The sequence below is a fragment of the Gracilinanus agilis genome, chromosome 1 (genome assembly GCF_016433145.1).
Source record: "Gracilinanus agilis isolate LMUSP501 chromosome 1, AgileGrace, whole genome shotgun sequence".
NCBI classification, from domain to species: Eukaryota; Metazoa; Chordata; class Mammalia; order Didelphimorphia; family Didelphidae; genus Gracilinanus; species Gracilinanus agilis.
This window is the reverse complement of record NC_058130.1, coordinates 255,163,824-255,187,304: the sequence shown is the minus strand read 5'-3', so window position 1 is coordinate 255,187,304 and position 23,481 is coordinate 255,163,824. Positions and strand designations below refer to the sequence as shown.

At 42.0% G+C, this 23,481-nt stretch overlaps 1 protein-coding gene across 1 annotated transcript; it reads right to left on the bottom strand.

Annotated features, from left to right (window-relative positions):
• Positions 1-7,368: 7,368 nt before the first annotated feature.
• On the bottom strand, positions 7,369-21,368 carry TRIM72 (tripartite motif containing 72). The gene is made up of 7 exons (XM_044657532.1): positions 21,278-21,368; positions 19,503-19,906; positions 13,545-13,640; positions 13,081-13,311; positions 12,409-12,431; positions 11,402-11,520; positions 7,369-8,107 (listed from the first exon to the last, which is right to left on the bottom strand). Exons 2-7 carry the CDS (start codon positions 19,896-19,898, stop codon positions 7,539-7,541), a joined length of 1,434 nt encoding a protein of 477 aa, XP_044513467.1. The 5' UTR covers positions 19,899-19,906; positions 21,278-21,368; the 3' UTR covers positions 7,369-7,538.
• Between the last annotated feature and the right edge of the window lie 2,113 nt (positions 21,369-23,481).

Sequence of the window (23,481 nt, the reverse complement as noted above, 5' to 3'; positions counted from 1 at the left end):
GTCTTTCTGACACCAAATTTGGCACTATATACATTACATTGCTCTCCAACTTCCCTGACTTTTAGGGGAAAACCAGCCTACCATATACTTCAGGGACTATAGTAGATATTGTTCTCATCACCAGCCATCCTTTATGAAGGTCTTTATTTTCCTGAGTAACTCCTACTGGATGATAGAGAATATGGAGATTTATTTCCAGGTGCTATTTCCTAAGGTCAATGTGCCAGGAATTTTTAAATGATCAAATTCTAAATTAAAGAAAGACAGACAGTATTATACCACTACAACATGATGAAACAATGCTGCAATTAATAGATTGCAAGTAAAAAAATTAAACCAAGTATGCAACACTACTTGGCATGCATAGGGTCATAGGAAAGCATTAACAGTAGCTATATTCATATATAAACAATTTGGCTATAACTGGACAACAGGTCCCAATAAATAAAAATCCGTAGTGCACACACATTAACCATCAACATATATTTAATGCAGGGGCAGGTGGGTAGCTCAGTGGATTGAGAGTCAGGCCTAGAGACAAGAGGTCCTAGGTTCAAATCTGGCCTCAGACACTTCCCAGCTGTGTCACTCTGGGCAAGTCATTTGACCCCCTTGCCCACCCTTACCACTCTTCCACCTAGGAGACAATACACAGAAGTTAAGGGTTAAAAAAAACCAAATATATATTTAATGCAATAATGGTCAGAATGTGAAGTGGGATACTTCATAACATGAGTCCAGACACCCAGATATTCAATAATTGGAACCATTATTTATTGATTAAAAAAAAGAAAAGAAAAAGAAATCTACCAGCTGGGACAGTCTTCCCTAGTGGAAGCTGTATCAGATTATCATGACAAGGCACCTTATATAGGATACAAGATGCAAGGCTATATTCCCTTTCACATCTAGGTTCTTATTTGTCAAGACAAAACTCATCACAAAACATCAGTAGTGATAAGTGGGTGACATTTAAGGGGTTATTTACTCTTCACATATACCTAAACACTCAACCTTAGTTAGCTATATGTTTACTCTATATCAGTGATTCCCAAAGTGGGTGCCACCACCCCCTGATGGGTGCTGCAGTGATCCAGGGAGGTGGTGATGGCCACCGGTGCATTTATCTTTCCTATTAATTGCTATTAAAATTTAAAAAATTAATTTCCAGGGGGCTAAGTAATATTTTTTTCTAGAAAAGGGGCGGTAGGCCAAAAAAGTTTGGGAACCACTGCCTATATTCTATCCTGACCTATTTATTTGCACATAAACACTCATCCTCAGTTAACTATGAGTGTTTATCTTGTATTCTATCCTGACCCATTTGTTTGTACTGGTGTCCTTTTGATATCTGCAGGGGCAATTTACGACTCTGACCCTCCACTTGCCTAGGTTGTTTGCCCACCCGGAGGGCCTAGGTCAGTTTCTTAAATAATGCAGGAATGGATTAATCTACTTCGATTCTACTTTATTCTCTAACCTATTCCATTTATTGTCTACTTCAAATGGAAAGAACAGCTTTGTATTTATAATCATTCTATCTATTGGAATAATAAAAGTGAAATAAAAACAAGACAAAAAATTTTTTAAATCAAAGATTTCAATATCAGAATAGAGCAGAAACATTCAGTGAATAAACATAAAATTACCTTTTACAATGGACATCTAAAATATAAAAGGTAAAAAGGAGAAAAATTCTCTAAAAAGATAGCATGAAATTCAGACACAAAAAAGAGAGAATATTATTATTATTATTATTATTATTATTATTATTATTATTATTATTATTATTATTATTATCAGACTGAGAGCATGCTAGAGTGGCTTTAATGATGTTCCACAAGTCTGCTTAAAGAAAAAAGAGAGAGAGAGATTGAGAAATCACAGACATAGCTCTGATGACTAAAAGCAATTGGTGTACATGGGCTCTCCCTCTTTTGGGGGCAGTATCTTGACCACTCTTTCAAGCAGCTATGCAGGCACCTGCTCTGCAAAAGCGACTGTGTACACAAAGCACAGACTTTCTGCTCTTCTCATAATGTAAAGCTTTTTTATTTTTTTTTAATATTTTATTTTTTAGAAAAATTTTCTATGGTTATCATAATGTAAAGCTTTGTTTGACTCAACTTTCCTCTTTTTTTCTTTGTTGTCATCTGACTCTTCATGTCCCCATTGGGGGTTTTCGTGGATACTGGAGAAATTTGCCATTTCCTTTTCCAGCTCCTTTTACAGTTGAGGAAACTGAGGCAAACAGAGTTAAGTGGCTTGCCCAGGATAACACAACTAGTATGTGTCTGAAGCCAAATTTGAGCTCAGCTCCTCCTGACTCCAGAAATGGCATTGTAACCACTGCACCACCTAGAGGCTGCCCCCTTTTCTCTATTGGATTCAAAAAAAGAAACAATTCTAGGATTTAAATAAGTTTTTTATTGCTCCTAAATTGCAGACCTAGGCTTTCTTTAGTTGGCTCATTCTTATTTTACAAAAAAACTCCTTTTTCTTCTATTGGACTTTCATTCCTCTTTCCACTCTGCAAACAGCTGGAGTTCATTGACCATTAAGTTTTGACCCTTGATCAGTAACTGCTAGGAAACTGAAACTTCCCAGCGCTGGAAGTTTGCCTAGCTGATGAAGAAGGACAAAAGGCATAGAAGGAGGGTAGGGATTAACTAGTAAATGGGGAAAAAAATCATTTCTCCCTGAAGGGATGATAGTAAAGAACATTGGTAACTCTTGGTTTGAAAGGCCAATTGTAAGAGGCATAGGGGATGGAGTGCCAGTCCCTGGGTCAGGAAGACTCCTCCCTCTGAGCTCAAATCTGACTTTAGGCAAACTCTCAGCATTGGGGAGTTTCAGTTTCCGAACAGTTGTAAAACTTGATGGTCAATAAACTCTAGCTGTTTGCATTGGTCACTCATTCAGAGTGGAAAGAGGGGTTACTAACTGTGTGACCCTGGGCAAGAAATTTCACTTTGCCTCAGTTTCCTCCTCTGTAAAATGAACTGGAAAAGGAAATGGCAAACCATTTTAGTATCTTTGCCAAGAAGACTCCAGATAAGATCACAACGTATTGGACATAACTGAACAGCAACAACTCTCCTCGTTGGTGAAGATTGATTACTCAGTGTACCATGCCTGCATGATGGGGAGTGAAAGAGGAGAATCGGGGTTCTTCTGACTTGCACATTTTCTCCAACTCTTGTTTCACTATCTATTTGGATAAAAGAGTTTCTTTGCTATTTGTGTTCATTATGGAGCTGGCATTTTGGTAGAAAGGAGATCCAACCTTGTACATAAAAAATTTGGGGTCCTTCTTCACCATTAAGAAATAGGGATTAGGGGGGCAGCTAGGTGGCTCAGAGGGTTGAGAGCCAGCCCCTGAAATGGGAGGTCCTAGATTCAAATCCGGCCTCAGACACTTCCTAGCTGTGTGACCCTGGGCAAATCACTTAACCTGTATTGCTTAGCCTTTATTTCTGTTCTGCCTCAGAAGCAAGACACATATTGATTCTAAGCAAAGAAAGGAAGGAAGAAAGGAAGGAAGGAAGAAAGATTAAGAGTTTACTTTAAACCTAAAGATTAAATCCCCTAGGGCAGGGGTCGGCAACCTTTTTGGCCGTGAGAGCCACAAACGCCACATTTTTTAAAATGTAATTTCATGAGAGCCGTACAGTGCTCACAGTGCGCGCTCCTGTAACAGCGCCTGAAAAAAAATTGACTTTATGGCTCCTGCAGAAAAGAGCCAGATATGGCTTGAGAGCCATACGTTGCCGACCCCTGCCCTAGGGCCTAGTCCTAGACCAATGGTGGGCAAACTTTTTAAAGAGGGGACCAAAGGAAAGGAAATGCTCATCTGTCAGTCTGTTTCTAAGGCATCTCTTTCAAAGTTTCACTGTATTCTATCTTACTCATTGTATTTGTCAGACTAGGAATAATGTCACAGGATAAAACATTTCAGGGGGCCACATCTGGCCTGCGGGTTATAGTTTGCCCATCACTGCCCTAGACAAATACTATTTAAGAGAACAGATAGATATAATTCTAGCCAGGCATCCCTTCTCTCTGAGGAGAGCCTTTAGTCCTAACCTTCTGCTTTCCTTCCAGGCAGAAATCAATATCCCTTGGAGAAGGGTGGGGGAAGATGTCTGTCCTAGCCTTCCTGAAAGCTATTTCAGACAGAGCTAACCGGACATACATAATCTGCACAAACAAAACAGCCACACACTCCATCTCTGATTTACATAGTGTTGTTAAATTAGGATAATATTCTTTACTGCCCTTTGGGCTTACAGGTGTAGTGCAGGGATTACCCAACTGCCAGTTGGCACCTGGCAAATGGCACATGCCATGCCAACATTCCATTCTGATAACTGACAAGTATGCATGAGCCAATATTGCAATGCAAAATCCCTGCAAGACACAGGCCACCTCAAGGCTCCTACCTAGTTAGCAATTCAGGCCAAGACTCATCTTCATAGACTCACCCTGAGGTACTGATCCAATTACCTTCATGGAAGAGAAAATAATTAGGAGGTTATTTCTATGGTATCAATGATTTTTTAAAAAAAGCATTCATAAATAAGATCTGTGTGGGTGGTAGCACCAAGGATAGACTTTATGAAAGAAGTGAGGCTTGAACTAATTAGTTAAGGATAGGATTTGAAGTGGCGGGGGTGGGGAGGGGAGGCAGGGGAGAAAGAGAGACAAAGACAGAGAGAAGTGAACAGGGCATTTCAGGCAGGGTTATAGTCTCTACCAATGTGAGTCATAAGAGTCATGGAAGGATTTTAAGCAGAACTCATTGTCAATTCAATTCAGTTCTCTTCAGTTCAGCAAACATTATTAAATGACTACAAGATACAAGGGCCTAGAAGCAAATCTATATCAGATATCCTTGCCCTCAAGGAACTTACAACCTCAATAATACTTTAGATAAGTCACTTCATCTCTGAGGACCTGTCTCCTAATCTGCAAGAAAAATGAAGGCTCTGGACTAGATAGTTCCTTCTAGTTCTGATATTTGATCCTATAATATCATAATCTAATGAAAGGAAAGATTTTTCATCAAATAGCTATAATGCAAAGAAGATTGAGATGAATGCAGAGAGGCAGGGGGTAAAATGCAATAAGTTACTTAAGGACTAACTTTCACCTGTGGGTGTTAGGCAGTAGGAAGAATATTATAGGCATGAAGAAAGCATCTAAGCTATGACACAGGAAAGCATATGATGAAAATGGAGACAAAAGTTGGAAAGTGTAGCCACTTTGGGGAAGAAAAAGAGCTCAGCTTTGGACATGAGTTCGAGGTGAATAAAGAGATGTCAGTTGGGAGTTGTTGAAAAGGAGTTGGAGCTCTGAGGGACCTTATCAGGTAGGAAGCCCTCCATAGAGCAATATAGATTTGAGAATAGTTCATACACATGCAAAATCAAAACTGTGGTAGGTGGATCAATTTATTTGAACTGTCTGAATAGGATACAGAGAGAACAGCTGAGAACAAGTAACTGAGCCAACAGGAAAGGAAGAAAAATACAGTCAGAGAGACAGAAGGAAAACTGGCAGAGTAAAATATCACAAAACAGTGGGAATGTGGGTAGACCAGGTCCAAGCATGCCTCCTTGGAGAACATACACATTCCCAGTCATATTTAGGATCTCTGTCATTTAAACTAACTAATCCCTGCCTTAAGTTATTCTCTCTTATTCCTCTTTTTTCTCTCTTCCTGTTTTTCTCTCTCATTCCTTTAAACTCTTAAGGGTTCTTGTTAATTTAAAACAATCATTGATTTAGAAAGATCATAGTTTTAGCATGGATTTAGTGCCATAGCTTCATCTCCATAAAGAAAACAAAAGAAAAGAAATATTTTAATCTTTGAATCACGTTGGGCCTTGGAGCACTTGCCCAGGAATGTGAGGAGAGCTGTGGATGTACTGAAAGATACCTCTCCCCTTAAAGGAATCTCTGATAAAGTATGGGGTTCAAGAGCTAGAGAGAGAACAACACTACAGAGGTGTGAGGGGATAATTAGGGAAATGCAGCAGGAAGGGAGAATAGCAGCATTGGGAGTTGGGAGGTGGTGGCTGGTGCTTTATATGAGTTTTAATCCAGGGAAGGAATGCTCTGACAGCCTGGGTAATGTTTTGGCTCAGTTGAATGGTTTGTCTATAGGGGAATCCCCTTCCCATGTAACCGTTCTTCCTGTGACCCTGGTTTGAAACCAGAGTCATCTATCATTCTTCATTTCCCCATTTGATTAGAGAGCAAGTCAGTTCCTCCTTCATAATATTTTTCATTTCTCCCCTCATTCAAGATCTTATCATCTCACCTAAATAATGGTAATGGTCTCCTACTTGGTTTCCCCATATTGTTTCCTCTCCTTTCTAATCCATCTAATACACAACTACCAAATCAAGAAATTCCAGTAGTTCTCTACCGCCTCTAGCATAAAATATTAACTCTTCTGCTTAGTATGCAGAATCCTTCACAATCTGATTCTGTGTTTTTCAGATTTACTATATATTATTATTATTCCCCTTCAAATACCCTTTATTCCAGGTAAACTAATGTTCTTGCTGTTCCCCATACAGGATACTCCATTTCCCATATCTATACTTGGCCAAGCCTATCTACCTCCTATATCTGGAAAGATTTTCCTCCTCACTTCTATCCTTTGAAAACTCTAGCTTCTTTCCTAGCTCAGCCCTGATCACCTCCTCAGAAGATCTAATCTAATTCCCCCTCCCTACCTCCAGTAATTAGTGCCCTAGTCCCAGAAAACTATTTTGGGTTTGCTTTGTATATATTTTACATATATTTCTTGTACAGCTAGCCTCCTCTACCACTTCCATTAGAATATAAAATTCTTGAAGGCAGGTACCACTTCAATGTATCGCCAGATACCTACCACTGTGCCCAACACATAGTATGTGAATGAATAAATGAATGAAATGAATGAATGAAATAAAATGAAAATAAAGGAAATGGGGATCCTGGAAGTAGAGGGAGCTGATAAACTGGGGGTGGGGGAGGGCAGAGTATTAAAAGATCAACAGCATCAATATCAAAGTCACCAAGGCTGATGGCAGTGGGATGATGCCTCAGACTATGGAGAAGGGGTCCGGACATGAGAAGACAAGGGACAATGTGTTCTGTGCTTTAGTCACTGGATTAATTTTCAGCTCCCCAGCCTTTGAAGCTACATGAAAGAAAGGAAAACCAACAAGAGGGGTGGGTAGGAGCAACTGAGATAGAAGTAGGGACAGGCTCTTAATTTCCTCCTCATTCAGATGAGACCCCCTTCAACTTAGACCTAGGTGAACCCTGGGTCGAGTTCATGTCTCATCCTCCTTCCAAAAATCCAGACACTGGACAAGTCACACACTGTGGTCTCCTTTATTAGTTACGATTTCCAAACTTTAGAACTGCTCCCTCCCTCCTACCTTATGCTGTTCGATAAGCAGTAAATTCTGAATAAAATACTTGTCGACTGACAACCGTCTGCCCCCATCATCTGTCTCCTATTCCTCCTGATCTGCCTCTCACTGCTCCCCATCTGGCCCCAGCAGCAGCAGGGGTTGTGCATTCTTGCCCTTGTCGTGCCAGCAGACGTCAAAGAAAGGGTAGACGGGGCCAGGGAGACGCTCGTGAAATGCGTAGAGAGGGACCAAGTTATCGAGGTCGCTGGCATCGTAGAAGCTGAGGACGCCGTCCCGGAAGCTGAGATAGAGGCCGATCCTCGAGGGCCGGCCTTCCACTTTGAGCACCTTGGGCTCCTTGCTCTCCACGTGAGCCTCGTACACTTTCCCTTCGCGCAGCCCCAGCATCCAAAAGCCCTGCGAGGGGGTCGGGTGCAGCTTTCCCCGACGGTTGACGTCAGCGGAGATCAGCCCCAGGCCCCAGCGGGGCTTGTCGCCCACCTCCACTTCCCAGTAATGCTCGCCCTCCGACAGCTGCTGCTTGGCCACCAGCGCCACCGCTTTGTCGAACTGCTGCGGGTCATCCCCCGCTGGCGGCGCCTTTTGCTCCACGCACTCCACCCGCCTTCCAGACGGGGATACCAGCAGGCTGGGATGGGCAGAGGCTGGGTCGAAGGTGAGACTTCCTGGGGCTACAAAGGCGATGAGAAAAAGGGTAGAGTAAGGAGAAGGAAGAAAAAAGGCTCTGGAACTTTGGACAACAGGCAGTCCATCATCTTCCCTCCTCTTGTACATGAAATTGCCTTTATTGCTTCCTAAAGAATCACATCAATTCTTCTAGTTAGGCAACTGCAATTAAGATCCCAGAAATAGACCCAGTGATTAAATTAATTGTCTATAATATATTCATTATAATAGCTAAGGAGAATATGAATCGACTTGGTGTGTTAGAATTGAATATGAAGAGCTTCTTTTAGAGGAATAAAACTTCAGGTCTTTGTAGTAATCAGGGGAGCTGTAACTCACAGCAGATGAGCTGTGCTCATTTGGAACATGGAGTGCACAACCTGGGTTGTTTGTCTTAATGAGGACAACCTAAGGAAGACAACCTTCACAGGTCAGGATAATATTTGCCCTTTTGAGGATTTATACTCACTATAGGCTCCTCGGACTTTTATGACCAAGATAGGTGTCTGGCTTATCTTTAAGTCTCCTTCCCACAGTCAATGTTATAAATTCAGACCGATTATGCCAGTTGATCAATTAGAGATGACTGAAAAATGTGCTCTGTTCAGATTCATCCCATATTTACTGTTATTGTTTCTTCCACATTGCAATGATGGATTGTGCTCATGAGCCATACTTTCTAGATGTTGGGACATTTAAAAAAGGCCATGGTCTTGCAAATCCTTCAGATATCCAAATAAGAAGTCTTAATTGGTGTTAAATCCCCAAAAGGACAGGGGCAAATGGGGGTCCCTGTCTTAAACCTTTTATTAGAATTTATTAACTCTCTTGGCAAATATTTCCCAAACTTTAGCAACTTTTTCACCATTTGGTCTTGTTAGTCACTTATGTTAATTAACTTGTCAAAAGTCTATAAAATGAACTGTTGAACATCTAAATCAAGTTTGTGCCACAGGCTGGGCATGGTGAGATCATTGACTATATTTGCCTATAGGACAAGTATAAAAATCATCAGAGTATTCTTATCTAAGGACCTTCGGGACAATGGGTGCACCAGAGAAAGGCAGTTCCTTTCCCCATCCTCAACCCAATAAATGCTTGTTGATTGATTTGAACCAGGGCTTTAATTTTGCCTCAGAAACTAGCTGTGTGATATAGGGCAAATCACATAAGCCCTTTAAGTCTTAGCTTCCTCACCTATTAAATGGGGATAATAATAGAACTTTATTGTGAGGATCAAATGAAGTAGGGATAGAGACCAAAACTTATGATCTCATTGATTATAAGAGAACTCCAACAAGGTGAGGAAACTCCCTTAACAATGCAGGTTAGCATTTTATCTTCAACTAAATTGAGATCTGCTTAGATCACCCAGAGGCGAAGTTTAGAGTTAGTTAGCCAATATATTTCAGAGGGAGGACTTGAATAGAGGTCTTCCTGGCTTTCCTATTCTTTATCCCTGCATAATGGCATCTCTCCTAAGCCTGGAGCATTTACAAAAGGTACTCCTCCTTAGTGGAGAGAATGATGGCACCTCACTGGAGAGAACTTCTCCCTCCTTCTTGCTTCAAGAGATGACACTTATGTTTCTATACTATCTTTGAAGCAAGATGGAGGGATGGAAGGAGGGCAGGAAAGAACAGACGAAATCAGAAGCATATTGAAGAGCCATCTTTCCTCTACTTCTCTGCCTTCCAAAGTCTATTCTCTCTCCACAGAGTCTCTCCCTGAAAAGATTCTGGAACCATTGTCATCTTCTCTCAAAGCAAAAAGGAACAACATCTCTCCAGGTTCCAATCACCATTCTCTTCACCAATGAGGAGGCTTATGCAAATAAATCAAGGCTTGGGACCTGGGTTACATATGTAAAATTCTCAGAAAATTTTAAAGTGCTGTATTATTACTGTATTAAAGTGCCAGCAATTATTATTATTATCTTATTGCTATCATTGTTGGAAATTTTTTCCATGTATTAAGATGAAATCTAGAAGCAGTATTTGAGTTGGGCCTTGGAAGGGTAGGTAGGATTTTTTCCCCCACTGGAAATAGCATTATTCCAAGTAAAAAAAATTGGTATTTGGGGAATAAAAATGGTTGTCATTATCATCATCATATCTAGCATTTATATAGCACTTTAAAATTTGCAAAGTGCTTTACAAATTTTGTTTTATTTGAACCTCATAACAAATCTAGAAGGTAGGTGCTATTTATTATCTCCATTTTACAGATGAAAAAACCAAGGCGCACAACTAGTAAATCTCTGAAGGAGAATTTAAACTCAGGTCTTCCTAATTCCAGGCACATTCCTCTAGTCACTCCATGACCTAGCAACCCAAGATATCTGTGATTTCATCAATCTGACAACTCTCAACGATGCAGCTCTTTTTTCCTCTATATGTTATGGGCCTTTCTTACCCTTGTTCCCAGTAAATCCCTTTAGAGAAGTGATGGGCAAACTATGGCCCTCAGGCCAGATGCAGCCCCTGAAATGTTCTATCTGGCCATGTGACATTATTCCCAATCTGACAAATACAATGAGTAGGATAGAATACAATGAAACTTTGAAAGAGTTACCTTTAGAAACAGACTGACAGATGAGCATTTCCTTTCCTTTGGCCCCCTCTTTAAAAAATTTGCCCATCACTGGGGGCATTGGATACCTATCAGGAGTGGGGCACTGAATGGCGTAAAAAGCACAAAAAGAGAAGGAAATTCCTTGAAAAAAAAAACTTGAATAGCTTCCTACTTTTACTTGGAATCTATACAAGGTAGGTGGCACAATGGATAGAGTGCTGGGTTTGGAATCAAAAAGACCTGAGTACAGATCCAATCTCAGACACTTACTTGCTATATGACCTTGGACAAGTCATTTAACCCTGTTTGCTTCAGTCTTCTCATCTGTAAAATGAACTGGAGAAGGAAATGGCAAACCACTGCAATATCTTTACCAAGAAAATCTCAAATGAGTTGAACAAGACTGAAACAACTCAACAACCACCACCAGACAGCTAACTTTGACCCATGATTCTTGACTGCCTTGTATTATTTTCCAGTTACTTTGGGTGTTGCCTTCAGTCAGACTCTTGAGTTCTTCGGAGAGCAATAACCAGGGCTTATCTTTTTTTTTTTTCTTGCCTCTCCCACAGTGGCTAGCAATGACTGGGTACCAGATAAGTAAACATTTAGTGACTTGAATTGGAATGGATTGAGAAGCCGCCATTGAAAGACCAAACTGAAGGGTATACCAGTACCCCTGAGAGGTGGCCAGTTGTGGGAGAGGAAACCTCACACTTCCATACCTGGCATTAGGGCCCGGAACATCTTCCTCCAGACCTGGAATTTGAAGTCATCAGAGATAATAGGCAGCTGAATGTCCAGTCTAGCAGCTGGAGGTGACTCTGCTAGGATTTTCTGCAACCTGAGGAAATGTCAAGGGTAGAAGTAAAGAGAGTGGGCAGGGTTGGAGTTTGCAAAGGGTAAGCTAAGAGTCTGAACTTTTCAGGAATGGAAGGGAAAGGCCAGGGACTAAAATATAAATATCAAATTTTATTGACACTGGAAGGGAAGTTGCAGCAAATATGGAATTGAGTGCTCTGAGTACTCCAAAGGCTCAGGTGAGTAGGACAGGGAGTCTAGGCGATATGATACAAATGCTATCCAGCCAAGAAGATGCTGGCTAGATACTCAGGTTTCAGCAGGAATTGTATCAGGGTAAATTCAATATCTATAAGCTTATATATGGGAGTAATTTAGATTGCATGGCGGATAGAATGCTGGGTCTGAAGTCAGGAAGATGAGTCTTCCTGAATTCAAATCCAGTCTCAGACACTTACTAATAGAGTAACCCTGGGCAAGTCACTTCACCTTGTTTGCCTCAGTTTTCTCATCTGTAAAATGAACTGGAGAAGGGAATGGCAAAGTATTCTAATACCTTTGCCAAGAAAATCCCAAAAGGTGGTCACAAAGAATCAGACATGATTGAAAACAACTGAACAACAAGAAAAGCTGGTGTGTGTGTGTGTGTGTGTGAAATGCAAAGAAAATGATGATCCATGTGAAAGTGTTTATACTTATATAAGAGTTGAGGGGTTCAAAGTGACCAAGAGCCAGTCTATGTGTGTTAAGGGATTTTGAATAAGCTTCCTGAGTTCATCAGAGACCATGTATATGTAAGGTGGGACCCATACCATTGTGTTTCCAACCCCTCCACCTCCACTCTCACCCCACCCCACGGAGAAGGTGATGGAAAGGACTAGACTTTTCAGGGAGAACAACCAGACCTCACTTGCCCTGTTAAGCACCTCACCTGCTAATCACCAGGCAGTATTTCTAGAGATAGAGGAGAGAAAAGATAAAGAAAAGTGAATTAGAACCAGAAAGATAGTAGGGAGGGAGCCAGAAATGAAAGAGTTGGGATAGGTAAAATTTGCTTTTCTACTTCTATTCCTTCCTTATTCCCATTGGGAAGGACTAGAGAAAGTCAGAGTCAAAGGTGAGGCAGAAAAGAGCTGGGTCAAGACCAGCAGGGCTTAGGTAAGAGATCCAAAGAGTTTAAGAAAATATGGGAGACCAAAAAAGGATTACAGAATGATTCAAAGAAATTAGTGCAGCTCAGTTGTAGCAATGCAAGACTAGATGGGAACTGGGAAATTTGGGATCAGTAGGGTTCTGCAATTCAGGGTCTGGCATATAGTAAACACTTTATATATGCTTTTTTTCATTCTTTTGTTCATCAGTTCATTCATAAGTTATGTGTCTGTGGCCAGACCCTTCTCTATTTTGGGATCTCAGTTTCCATATTTGTAAAATGAAGGGGCAGTATCAGATAATGTCTAAGGTTTCTTCCATCTCTGACATTATAAAAATCTAGGAATTTTAATAATTTTTGACAAGTTCTCAAAGACATGAGGAGTTCAAAAAGAGTTTATAATGGAAGGTCTGAGGGGGGCAAATTTAGGAAACTTGGGATAGCTCTCACCCTGAGGAATTCTGTCTGAGGCTGATCAGTGACTTCATCCAACACCTTCTCCATCTGCTGAAGCTGGTCCAGGTAGGAAGTGACAATTCTACGTTCAGCCTTCAGGGCTGTCCCTGCCTCTCCAGTCACTCGCTCTGCCTCTTTGCCTAGTGAGGACTCCAAAGCTGCCAGGAAAGCCCGCATCACACCAAGCTGCTCCCCAACGGCACGCTGGAACTGACGAACTGTCTCCTGGGAGCAAGGGTTGGGGTGGGAGGGGGAATGGAAAAGGATGAGTCCCCCAGACCTCAGTTCTCTCCCCCAAATCCCAGATATATAGTACAGAGCCTCAAGATCTCCATCTAGAATTCAAACCCTTCTCATACTTTAGGGATTTGTCCTCCTGCCATCAATTCATCACTCACCCACCTCTTTAGATAATTCCCTGGAAGGGCCAAGTATCCAAACTCTAAGCTCTTACTTGCCTCCACCTCAGCCAGTTGCCGATCCAATAGAGCCACAGTCTTCTCTTTGCGCATGCATGCCTCTTGTAGCTGCAGCCTCTGTTGTGGGAGTTGCTTCTGTAGAGAATCGAGATGGGGGGATGCTTAGGGGAAAAAGAAGGCTCAGGAAAGGGGAGACTGTAGGGAAGAAGATAAGACCAAAGGGAATCATAGGTAATGATGGAGCAAACTCCATTCTCTTTGAAGGGAAGGAGACGTATATCCTGTCTTCAGGCCTTATTCTCTGTTGGACTGATTCAATGCCCAGCTCAAATTTCACCTCTTCTTTGAAGCCTTTCTGTCTGGCAATGATTGTTCCCTGCCCAAGCCCTTACATACTACCTCTGTCTTTAACACTTGGCATTTACTAACATGACACCCCTCCATTGAAAGATACCTTTGCAAAAGTGTCTTGGCATTAATTTAATGGAAAGTCATGCCTGGGCAATGAACTTCTGAATCTCTTTATTGGATCAGTTTAGATCAATAGATATTGACTGACTCCTTATATTATGTCCCCCTACCTCTCCCTGCAAGACCACCTTTCATCCTTCCACATATTCCCAGGCCAATTAAAAAAAACAAACAACAAAAAACCCTTTACCTTCTGCCTTAAAATCTATAATATTAGTTCCAAGGCAAAAGAATGGCAAGAGTTAGGCAATTAGGATTAAGTGACTACCTGGGGTCTAATGAAGTGTCTAAAAGTTCAGATTTGAACCCAGGATCTCCCATCTCTAAGCCTGACTCTATCTACTGAGCCACCTAGATGCCTTAATCCCTACCATCCGAACCTTGAGTTGAAGTGAAAACTGGAAGAAAGTTGGGGAGAGGGGTGTGTGTGTGTGTGTACATACACACAGATGTGATACAAAATCCATTCACTTTCTCAGCTCCTCTCCCAGCCCTTCCTATTGCAGACAGACCTAGATCTCCCCAAACCTTTTGGGGGGGATGCCCTCTCATGGTCAAAGGGCATAATTTCCCCATATTCCATTATTTAGTTTGAGACTAAGGAAAGAGCACTGAACTTGGGCATATGAGAGGACCTGGGTCCACCCAAGTGCTTTGTGTTCCTGGGCAAGTTAGTTCATATGTCTGAAGCTACAGTTTTTCCTCATTCCAGACCTTCGAGTGCAGAAGATTATTTCCAATAATATTTGAGTTTATTAGAGATGTTTCGAGGAAAGAGCTTCTGTCAGATACATCATATTAAATAAAGTGAGCTAAAATTAGAACCTAAACCAACTAGGTGGGCAAAGTGGATAGAATGACCAACCTGAAGTCATAAAGATTATTAACTTCAAGAGTTTTCAAATCTGGCCTCAGACACTTACTAAGCTGTGTGACCCTGGGCAAGTCATTTAACCCCTTTTGCCTCAGTTTCTTCATCTGTAAAATGACCTGGAAAAGGAAATGGCAAACTACTCTAGTACCAAGAAACCCCCAAAATAAGGTCACAGAATTTGATAGGACTGAACAACAACAAAAATCGCTACTATTGTGGGCCTTAAATAATATGTAACCGAATGCTAGCCTGTTTCCTATCTATACTTTGAGGCACACAATAAAGAGGATTCTTTTTTTTCCTGTCCTTAACTCTTGAGAACCAGAGTGTAGAACTGGGCTGAGGTCAGCCAGTTTAGAAGGTCAGATAATGTGCTGGGCGCTGTGCCAAGAGCTAAAATATATAAAGGCAAAAAGGCAGTTGCTATTCTCAAAGAGTTCACAGTCTAAAGGGCTCCAGGATGCTCAGTCACATGACCTGTGTTTGTATTCCTCTGCTGCCACTTATTCCGTGACTTCTGGCAAGTCGATTTATCCGGTTTCATTTCCAAAATAAGGGAGTGGTCCAGACCGCGACGTCCCTTCCAGTTCTAAGTCTCTGCTCCTCGTGATTCTACTTCCAAGTAGCTCCTGGACTTATTCTTGAGCTGGGCAGAGGAAAGACCTAGATTGAGGGGATACCCCTCCCATTCTCCAAAGGGAAATCCGCAAGCCGAGACCTCCTCCTCCTGCCAGCCTCCCGGGAATTTCCCGGTCTTGGGGTGCCTGTCCGGCATATATAGCAGGCAAAACAGCGGATTGATCTCTGAGTCTAGAGAGCCATGGCACGTGGCTGGGACCTCATTTTGCAAGCCCTGAACAACCTGAACGACGAGGAGTTCACAAGGTTCATATTCAAGCTGCACGGTATGCCGGTGCGGGTCAGTTTCGTTTATTTACCGCGGAAGACCGTGCAGTCCCTGACCCGCTTAAACGTCGCCAACTGGGTGGTCGGTAGCCTCCCAGGGGAGACGGCGGGATGGAGCTGACAGCGATAATGCTCCGGGACAAGGCAAGCAGGAGGAGGCTGTGAGACTTGAGAATGCAGTAATATCCGGTGAGACTCTGCCCGCTTTGACCCCGGACATTTTTCTGTGTCAGAACCGAGGCCTTAACTTGACATAAAATGCTTTCTAACTAGAACCCCAGTTTCCATACAACATCCTGCCTTTAACCTCCTTGCCCCAGAAGTTACATGCCATTTCACCTCTCCAAACCCCACCTCAACAGGACCCCACATAATCAACTGTGAGAACTTTAAACCCCACAGGGAGTTCCATTTTTTTTTTTTTTAACCCTTACCCTCCATCTTAAAATCAATCCTGTGTATTGGTTCCAAGGCAGAAGAGCAGTAAGGGCTGGGCAATGGGGGTTAAGTGACTTGCCCAAGGTCACATAGCTAGGAAGTGTCTGAGTTCAGATTTGAATCTAGGACCTCCTGTCTCAGGGCTTGACTCTCAATCCACAGAACCACCAGGCGGCTCGCAAATGAGCGTCTTTGGGGGACTGGAGCACGTTCTAAAACCCCAGAGGCTCAGCTCTGATCAGCAATGAGAAGACTGCAAGGAGGGTCCCATCAGGTAAGATTTCAATGACGGGAGAAATGTCTAGTGTGTCCGCTGGGTGGGAGAGTGAGAGGTAGGAAAAAAAGAAGCATAAGTCTAGAACTCTACAGGATTCACAGCAAAAGCCTAAACATCTAGCCAGAGGCAGTCTAGACCAAGGCAGGCAATCTATGGGCAATTATGCAATAATTGAAGGCAGGCTGTACTGCCCACTGATGAGATCATTCAAAAGGGAAGGGAAACAGTTCAGCCAATTATCTAGAACCAATTAGAGAGGGCTCCTGGGAGGTAAGCTTTGGGCTGAACTGGTAGCATGCTGGAAAAATACCAGGGGCATGGCATTTGTCTGAGCCTGATCTTAATTTCTAAAGAAGTAGGTTCTTTGTAGGAAGCTATTTGTGAAACATCACATAATAGGGAATGATGATAATCACTCACATTTACAAGATATTTCAAAGTTTACAAAGTATCTCCCTCACAATAACACCATGAGGTAGGTAGTGCAGTTAATGTTATCTCCATTTTATAGAGCAGTGGTTCCCAAACTTTTTTGGCCTACCGCCCCCTTTCCAGAAAAATGTTGCTTAGTGCCCCTGGAAATTAATTTTTAAAATTTTAATAGCAATTAATAGGAAAGATAAATGCACCTGTGGCCATCACCTCTTCCCTGGATTAATGCAGCACCCACCAGGGGGCAGTGGCGCCCACTTTGGGAATCACTATAATATAGATGAAGAAACTGAGATTTAAGGCTACATAGCGTGTAAGGATCTAAAGCAAAATTTGAACCCAGATTCTTTAACTCCAATTTCAATGCTCTATCTACTTTTCTTTATTGCCTCCCTTGGAGGGGTAGGGGCAGATTATGGAGGGCTTTGAAGACTAGCTAGGATAAGCAGTGTAAACTTATTCAGGAGACAATAGGAAGCCATTGAAGGTCTTTGAACAGAGGATTGCTATATTGGTTGGCAGGGGTGGGAGTAACAGAATTTTGTAGCTGGAAAGCCCAGCTGAGATTTTTGCAGTAATTTAGGCAAGAGGTGATGAGGGGAGCATAGTGGCAGTGAGCACTATGTGAGACAGATGTCATATGGAAAGAGAATCAATAAGAAATGGTGATAGACTAGATGAAAGAAAGTACCTCTCCTAATCAGAGACTTCAAGAGATAAAGAAAGGGGAAAATATCTTCACTTCTTGCATGCCTGTCAGCAGTCTATTCTGTTGCTGTCTCCTCATTAGCTACCTTCTCACCTGATCCTTTATTTCCCATTCTCCCCCAGAACCATACATTATGAACTGGAACTGATTGGTCTTCATCGCTGGACTTATAGAAGTAGACCAATGAACCTGATGGAAACTATCACTGACCCTAATTTGAAGAATCTTTTTAACTTCCTGGAGCCATGAGCCTTAATCTACTAGAACTTTCAGAGCAACCTTTCCATCCCTGAAACTAAGGGACTTCCTACTATTCCCCAACCCTCCTCTGGCTCCATCTCTTCCCACAGAGTCAGGTTTTGTGCCAGGCATCTAATCTGTTTCTCACCCCCCAGCTTCACCCACTTGTACCTTCATTTCTGCACATACAAATTCACCAAAATCCAACTATCTCACTGCTTATTTATAGATTTATTCCCATATAGTCAATGTGGTGAGAATATCTGAATTGTGTACGTGTATGTTTATGCACATACACGTGGACTACACAAGTACATATTCATGTGTATGTGTGTGCTGTGCTTGCCCCTACCATAACATACAGGTTCAACCAGAAAAACATCTTCCTATGTATTTGATCCCAAGATACACTTCTTTAAACATGTGCAAAGGTTGGCACCTGGAGCCTCACCCCTCTGCCCCTACCTCACACATACAACCCTCTGACACTAGACCTCCAGCCCCCACAGATTTCCCTTTCCCTAGAAACCTTCTATTTGTGTATGTATGTATGGAGACAGAGAAGGAGATTTATAATTTAGCACTAGCAGAAGTTCCTTAACAAAGGTGAGTTTTCCTAAACCTGGCTGGAGGCCAGATTCTGACTGGAAGAGGAGGGAGGAGGCTCTTTAGGGTAGTCTGTATCAGAAGAGACTTCGAGGATTTTTTTAAACTATTTCCTCTCTGCCATGGAGGACATAGGGAAAGAGGAAAGCAGAATTCTGGCTCTTCCCTGGGGTTCTTAATAAGAACTCAGTCATAGAGGAATGCTTGTGCCACGTTAAACTCTCTCAACATCCTAAACCTTTTGCCCAAGATTTTCTATCTTACATGAAAAAAAGAAAACTTTTCCCCCCTTCCATTCTGCCAAGACCAACACACTCTGTTTATCCTTGATATTACATTCCTTAATGTAAGTTGAGTAATACATAAGTTGTACTGAATGAAGTAATTTGAGGAATACACAAGTTCTATTCCTCAAATTCCAGTTCAAAACTACTTCTTAATATTCTGGGAATTTCTATGGCATTTACCCATATGACCAACTCTTTGCAATAAACACGATAGCTCTGACCTCAGGTCTCATTGCTTTGCTATCAGACTGCCTTCTCTAACTTCACTCCCCTCTCTTTCAGAACCTATTCTTGTTCAGCTCCGTTTCAGGGTCTCCAACAAGGATGTAATTGGTGGGAAAGGGGAGGTTTGAAGATCAAGAGGACAAAAATGTAAAATAATTTAACCAGAATATTGAAGGCTTGTCAGATACTCAGACCCTGAGTTTCCCTCTGTTTCCTAATCTTGCCATCTTCTCAACATATTCTCTATTCACTTCCTATCTTCAGGTCAGAATTTAGGCAGTATTTCCAAGCTTGAACCCTAGTCACCTTTCTAAAATGAAAAATTGCTCCCTGTATCCCAGGAGTTCCTTCCTACACTCAGGACCTGCTGGCAAATCTGCCCCATCCAAAGGCCTGTGGGAATATTCCCCTTTTAGCCTACTTCAAAGTCCCCAGAGCAAATATTCCTCCCCAAGACCAACCATAAGGTGGTAGGAATAGGGCTGGGGTAGGGATGGGATCCTGGGACAGAACCCTCACGGGAACCAGTCACCTTCATCCTCTGGTGGGCCTCAGCAGCAGTGACCACGCTGTGCCCTCGGTGCTTGCCCAGAGAGGCACATACTCCACATATCAGTGCCCGGTCCTGCTCACAGTAGACACTCAGTGGGTCCAGATGCTCCTCACAATGGCCCTGCGGCACCTGAGCCAGGCTCTCCACCAACCGTGCCAGCTGCTGGTTGGTATTAAGCCCATCAGGTTTGGTGGGTGCCTGGCAAGAAGGGCAGAGTACAGTCCCAGCCTGAGGATCTGGGGCCAGGCGGAGCAGGCAATTACGGCAGAAGCTGTGGCCACACTCGGCCGTGATGGGTGCATCAAAGAGTTTGAGGCAGAGTGGGCAGGACAGATCCTGGTACATGCCCTGCATCAGGGCAGGAGCGCCTGACATGATGGGACCTGGGGACAGAGAAAGAAGGGATGGATTAGAAGTATTTCTTGAAACACCACCAACATTTCTTGGGTACCCAGTTAAGACCCAAGCATTCTTTTCTTCCAGTTCAGACCCAGACATTCCCATCCCAATCCCACCCCTTCCCCCTTCCAAATAACTAGATGGCACAGACGATAGAACACTGGGTCTATAGTCAAGAAGAGCCGAGTTCAAATCTGTCTGCTGACACTTAGCAGTGTGACCCTAAGCAAGTCACTTAACCTCTGCTTCAGTTTCCTCAACTGGAAAATAGGAATAATAATAGCATCCAACTCCCAGGGTTGTTGTGAGGATCAAATGAGATAATATTTGTAAAACACTTAGTAGGATGCATGGCACATAGTAGTATTAATAAATGCTTCTTTCCTTCCTTCTTTTCTATATTCTCATCCTTCCAACTTAGGCCCTGATTTATATCCAGGTGTTTCCATCCCTTCAACCAGGACCTAGATGTTCCCACAACTTAGAACCAAGCAGTTCTGTCTTCCCAGCTCAGTCAGATCACAACAGCTTAGAACTAGACATCAGTGTTCCCCATCTGTGTAGCACAGATCAAGAAATCCCCATCCCCCATTTACGGATGAGGCCAGAAGCTGAGCCAAGTTCTATAAAAAGCCCTGACAGATGCCTGAACCAGTGAGTGGCCCTACAATCCAAGGAGGGAGAGAACAAATGCCACAGGCCTCCACCCCAGAGGGCTCAGTTCAGAATCAGATCCTACTTCTTACATATCGTTAAAAAAAAAAAATTTCCTGCCCTCTTCTCCATCTCACTCCCCACTTACCCCAAGGTCTATGATCACAAGTCTCCTTTTCCTGCCACCAATCCCTCCCTGAAAAACCCAGGGCGCCTTGCAAACTACACGCACTTTTCTTGATTCTCTTCATGTCCTAGAGCCCTCCCTTGTTTAAAGACAATGAATGATTCCTTCAATAACCCTACCTCTATAGATCCCAGATTTTTTTTTAATCTTAGTTTTATTATCATGCAAAACCCACTTCCATTTTGGTCATTGTTGCAAGAGCACATTCATGCAAAACCAAAACCCCAAAATAAAACCGTAAATACACTGATGTGAAAGACAGTCCATTTTGTAGATCCCAGAATTCTTGACCTTCCCATCCTCAGCTCCTGATTCATCCAATCTTCGAAGCTCTGACCTCATCGTTCATGCTCTCTGACTGTCACATCTTTCTCAAAATTCAGGCTTTCTACTCCCTATTCCTTTCTTCTCTACTCTCTCCTATTCCAAAAAGCAGATCACCTCCCTCTCCATTCCAACCCCTCTTACTCCCTCTTCTTACTCCCACTGGGAAGAGAATCAGAGAATGTCTTACCAAGATTTGGAGTCTCTGCTAGAGGTCAAAGTTTTGAGGTGGGGTTTTAAGGAAGGGGACGCAAGAGCTTGGAGTTATGACCCACAGTGAGTGTCCAGCCCAAGTTCTCTCTGACTTTGACTGAAATCAGTGGTATTTATATATCTCGGCCCAACATAGCTCATCATTCCAACCAGATCTATATTTGGGTAGTGACAAGAGACCTGGGGGAAGGGCATCACATGTCAGAGCCACCTGTCAGGGCTGAAGAATTCTCCTGGAATTAGCCATCACCCCTCTCTAGTCCCCACCCCCACCCCAAGTCCTAGAAATCTTACCATCCCCACCCTCAGGCTAGCCCAGCACAGTCTATCCAAGCCCAAAGTCCATTCCCATTATGGAACCAAGTCTAGCCCAGAATTCAGCTAATCATCCAATCCAAATTCAGAGCCCAGCCCAGTCAAGAATGGAGGCCAGAATCTTAAGACTCCAACCCAAAATATAACCTAGATCCTAACTTTCTCATAGAATCACAGAATCTGAGTTGGAAGAGACTTTAAAGGTTGTCTAGTCCAACCCAAGCCTGAGCAAGCATCCCTTCTAGAGTAACACTACAAACAGTCATTTAGTCTTTTCTTGAAGACATTCCATATTTTTAATTTTTTTTTATTTTTCAGTTCCAAATTCTCTTCCTTCTACCTCTTCCTCCCTTCCTCCCTCCACTAGAAGCAGTTAAGTAATTCAGTGGACAGAGTGATAAACCTGAAGTTGGCCCAAATCTGGCCCCGGACACTTGATAACTGTGTTTGTCTTCCACAGTTTCCTCAACTGTAAAGTGTGGATCATAATAGCACCTTTCCCCTAGAGCTGTTGTGAGAATCAAGAGAGATAATATTTGTAGAGTGCTTAGGACAATACCTGGTATGCAGTAGGAACTTAATAAATAAATACTTCTTCCCATCCCACTGAGAAAGCAACAAAAACAAAATCTGTTCACAAATATTTATAGTCAAGTAAAATGAATTACCATATTAGTCACATCAAAAATGCATATGTACCTGGGGCAGCTAGGTGGCACAATGGATGAGAATACTGAGCCTGGAGTCAAGTTCCTGAGTTCAAATTTGACCTCAGAGACTTTATGACCCTGGGCTAGTCATTTAACCTTGTTTGTTTCAGTTTTCTGATCTCTAAAATGAGTTGGAGAAGGAAATGGCAAACCACATCTTTGCTGAGAAAACCCCAAATGGGGTCACAAAAAGTTAAACACAATTGAAATGACTTAACACCAACATATATATGTGTGTGTGGTGCAGCTATGTAACACAGTATGTAGAGTACTGGACTTAGAGTCATGACTCATCTTCCTGAATTCAAATCTAGCCTCAGATACTTATTAACTATGTGACCCTGGGCAAGTCACGTAATCTTGTTTGCCTCAGTTTCTCATCTATAAAATGAACTGAAAAAGAAAATAGCAAAGTGCCCTAGTATCTGCCAAGAAAACCCCAAATAGGGTCACAAATAGTTGGACATGACTGAAATCACTAAACAATAACAAATCTTATTAAATATACTAAATATGTAGATTAATCTTAAATACATACACATATAAATATATATTCATATACATAATGATGAGTTGAAAAATCAAAATGAAATTTGTTGGCCTTCTCTTTGTACGAAAAGAAGTCTGAATTTTTTCTTTTTATCTTATAAGGCGTTTACAGTACCTTATAAAATTTGAGTTAATTATTTGGTCATAGGCTATATGTAGGTAAATATTAAGATATCTCCACATTTCTAGCTTTTGTGGGATCTGCTGACTTTCACAATTTTGGGGGAAAATTTCACTTTTTACTTATGTTTACTTTTTAAAAGAAATTATATATATTATAGTATTAAAAGATAAAATATGTTGATATTATACAACAGATATATGTTATACATTTCTGAATTTCTAAACTTTTTTTATGTTGTCAGTGGCTTCTACAAAACTCCCCCCGAATTCTCATTTAATTTCTTATGCTGATCCAGGATATATTGAAACCTGGGATGGGGAAAATCATGATGTGGAAGGGATTGAGTTTTTGTCTTTCTTTGCATTCCCAGGCTTAACACACACAAAAACATGAACATATGTATGCCCTATCATCCCTTCTCTATTTGGAGGTAGATGATCCTTCTGTATAACTTGTATAGACATAGCATTTTGCATGTTATCT

What these genes read in the sequence shown, in the direction of transcription:
- TRIM72 (XM_044657532.1), bottom strand. Translation starts at nt 19,898, where the DNA reads ATGTCAGGCGCTCCTGCCCTGATGCAGGGCATGTACCAGGATCTGTCC. An exon ending in GGCAACTGGCTGAGGTGGAG is followed by an intron (nt 13,312 to 13,544) that starts GCAAGTAAGAGC and finishes CCTTGCTCCCAG; the next exon opens with GAGACAGTTCGTCAGTTCCA. An exon ending in GTTCCGGGCCCTAATGCCAG is followed by an intron (nt 8,108 to 11,401) that starts GTATGGAAGTGT and finishes TCGCCTTTGTAG; the next exon opens with CCCCAGGAAGTCTCACCTTC.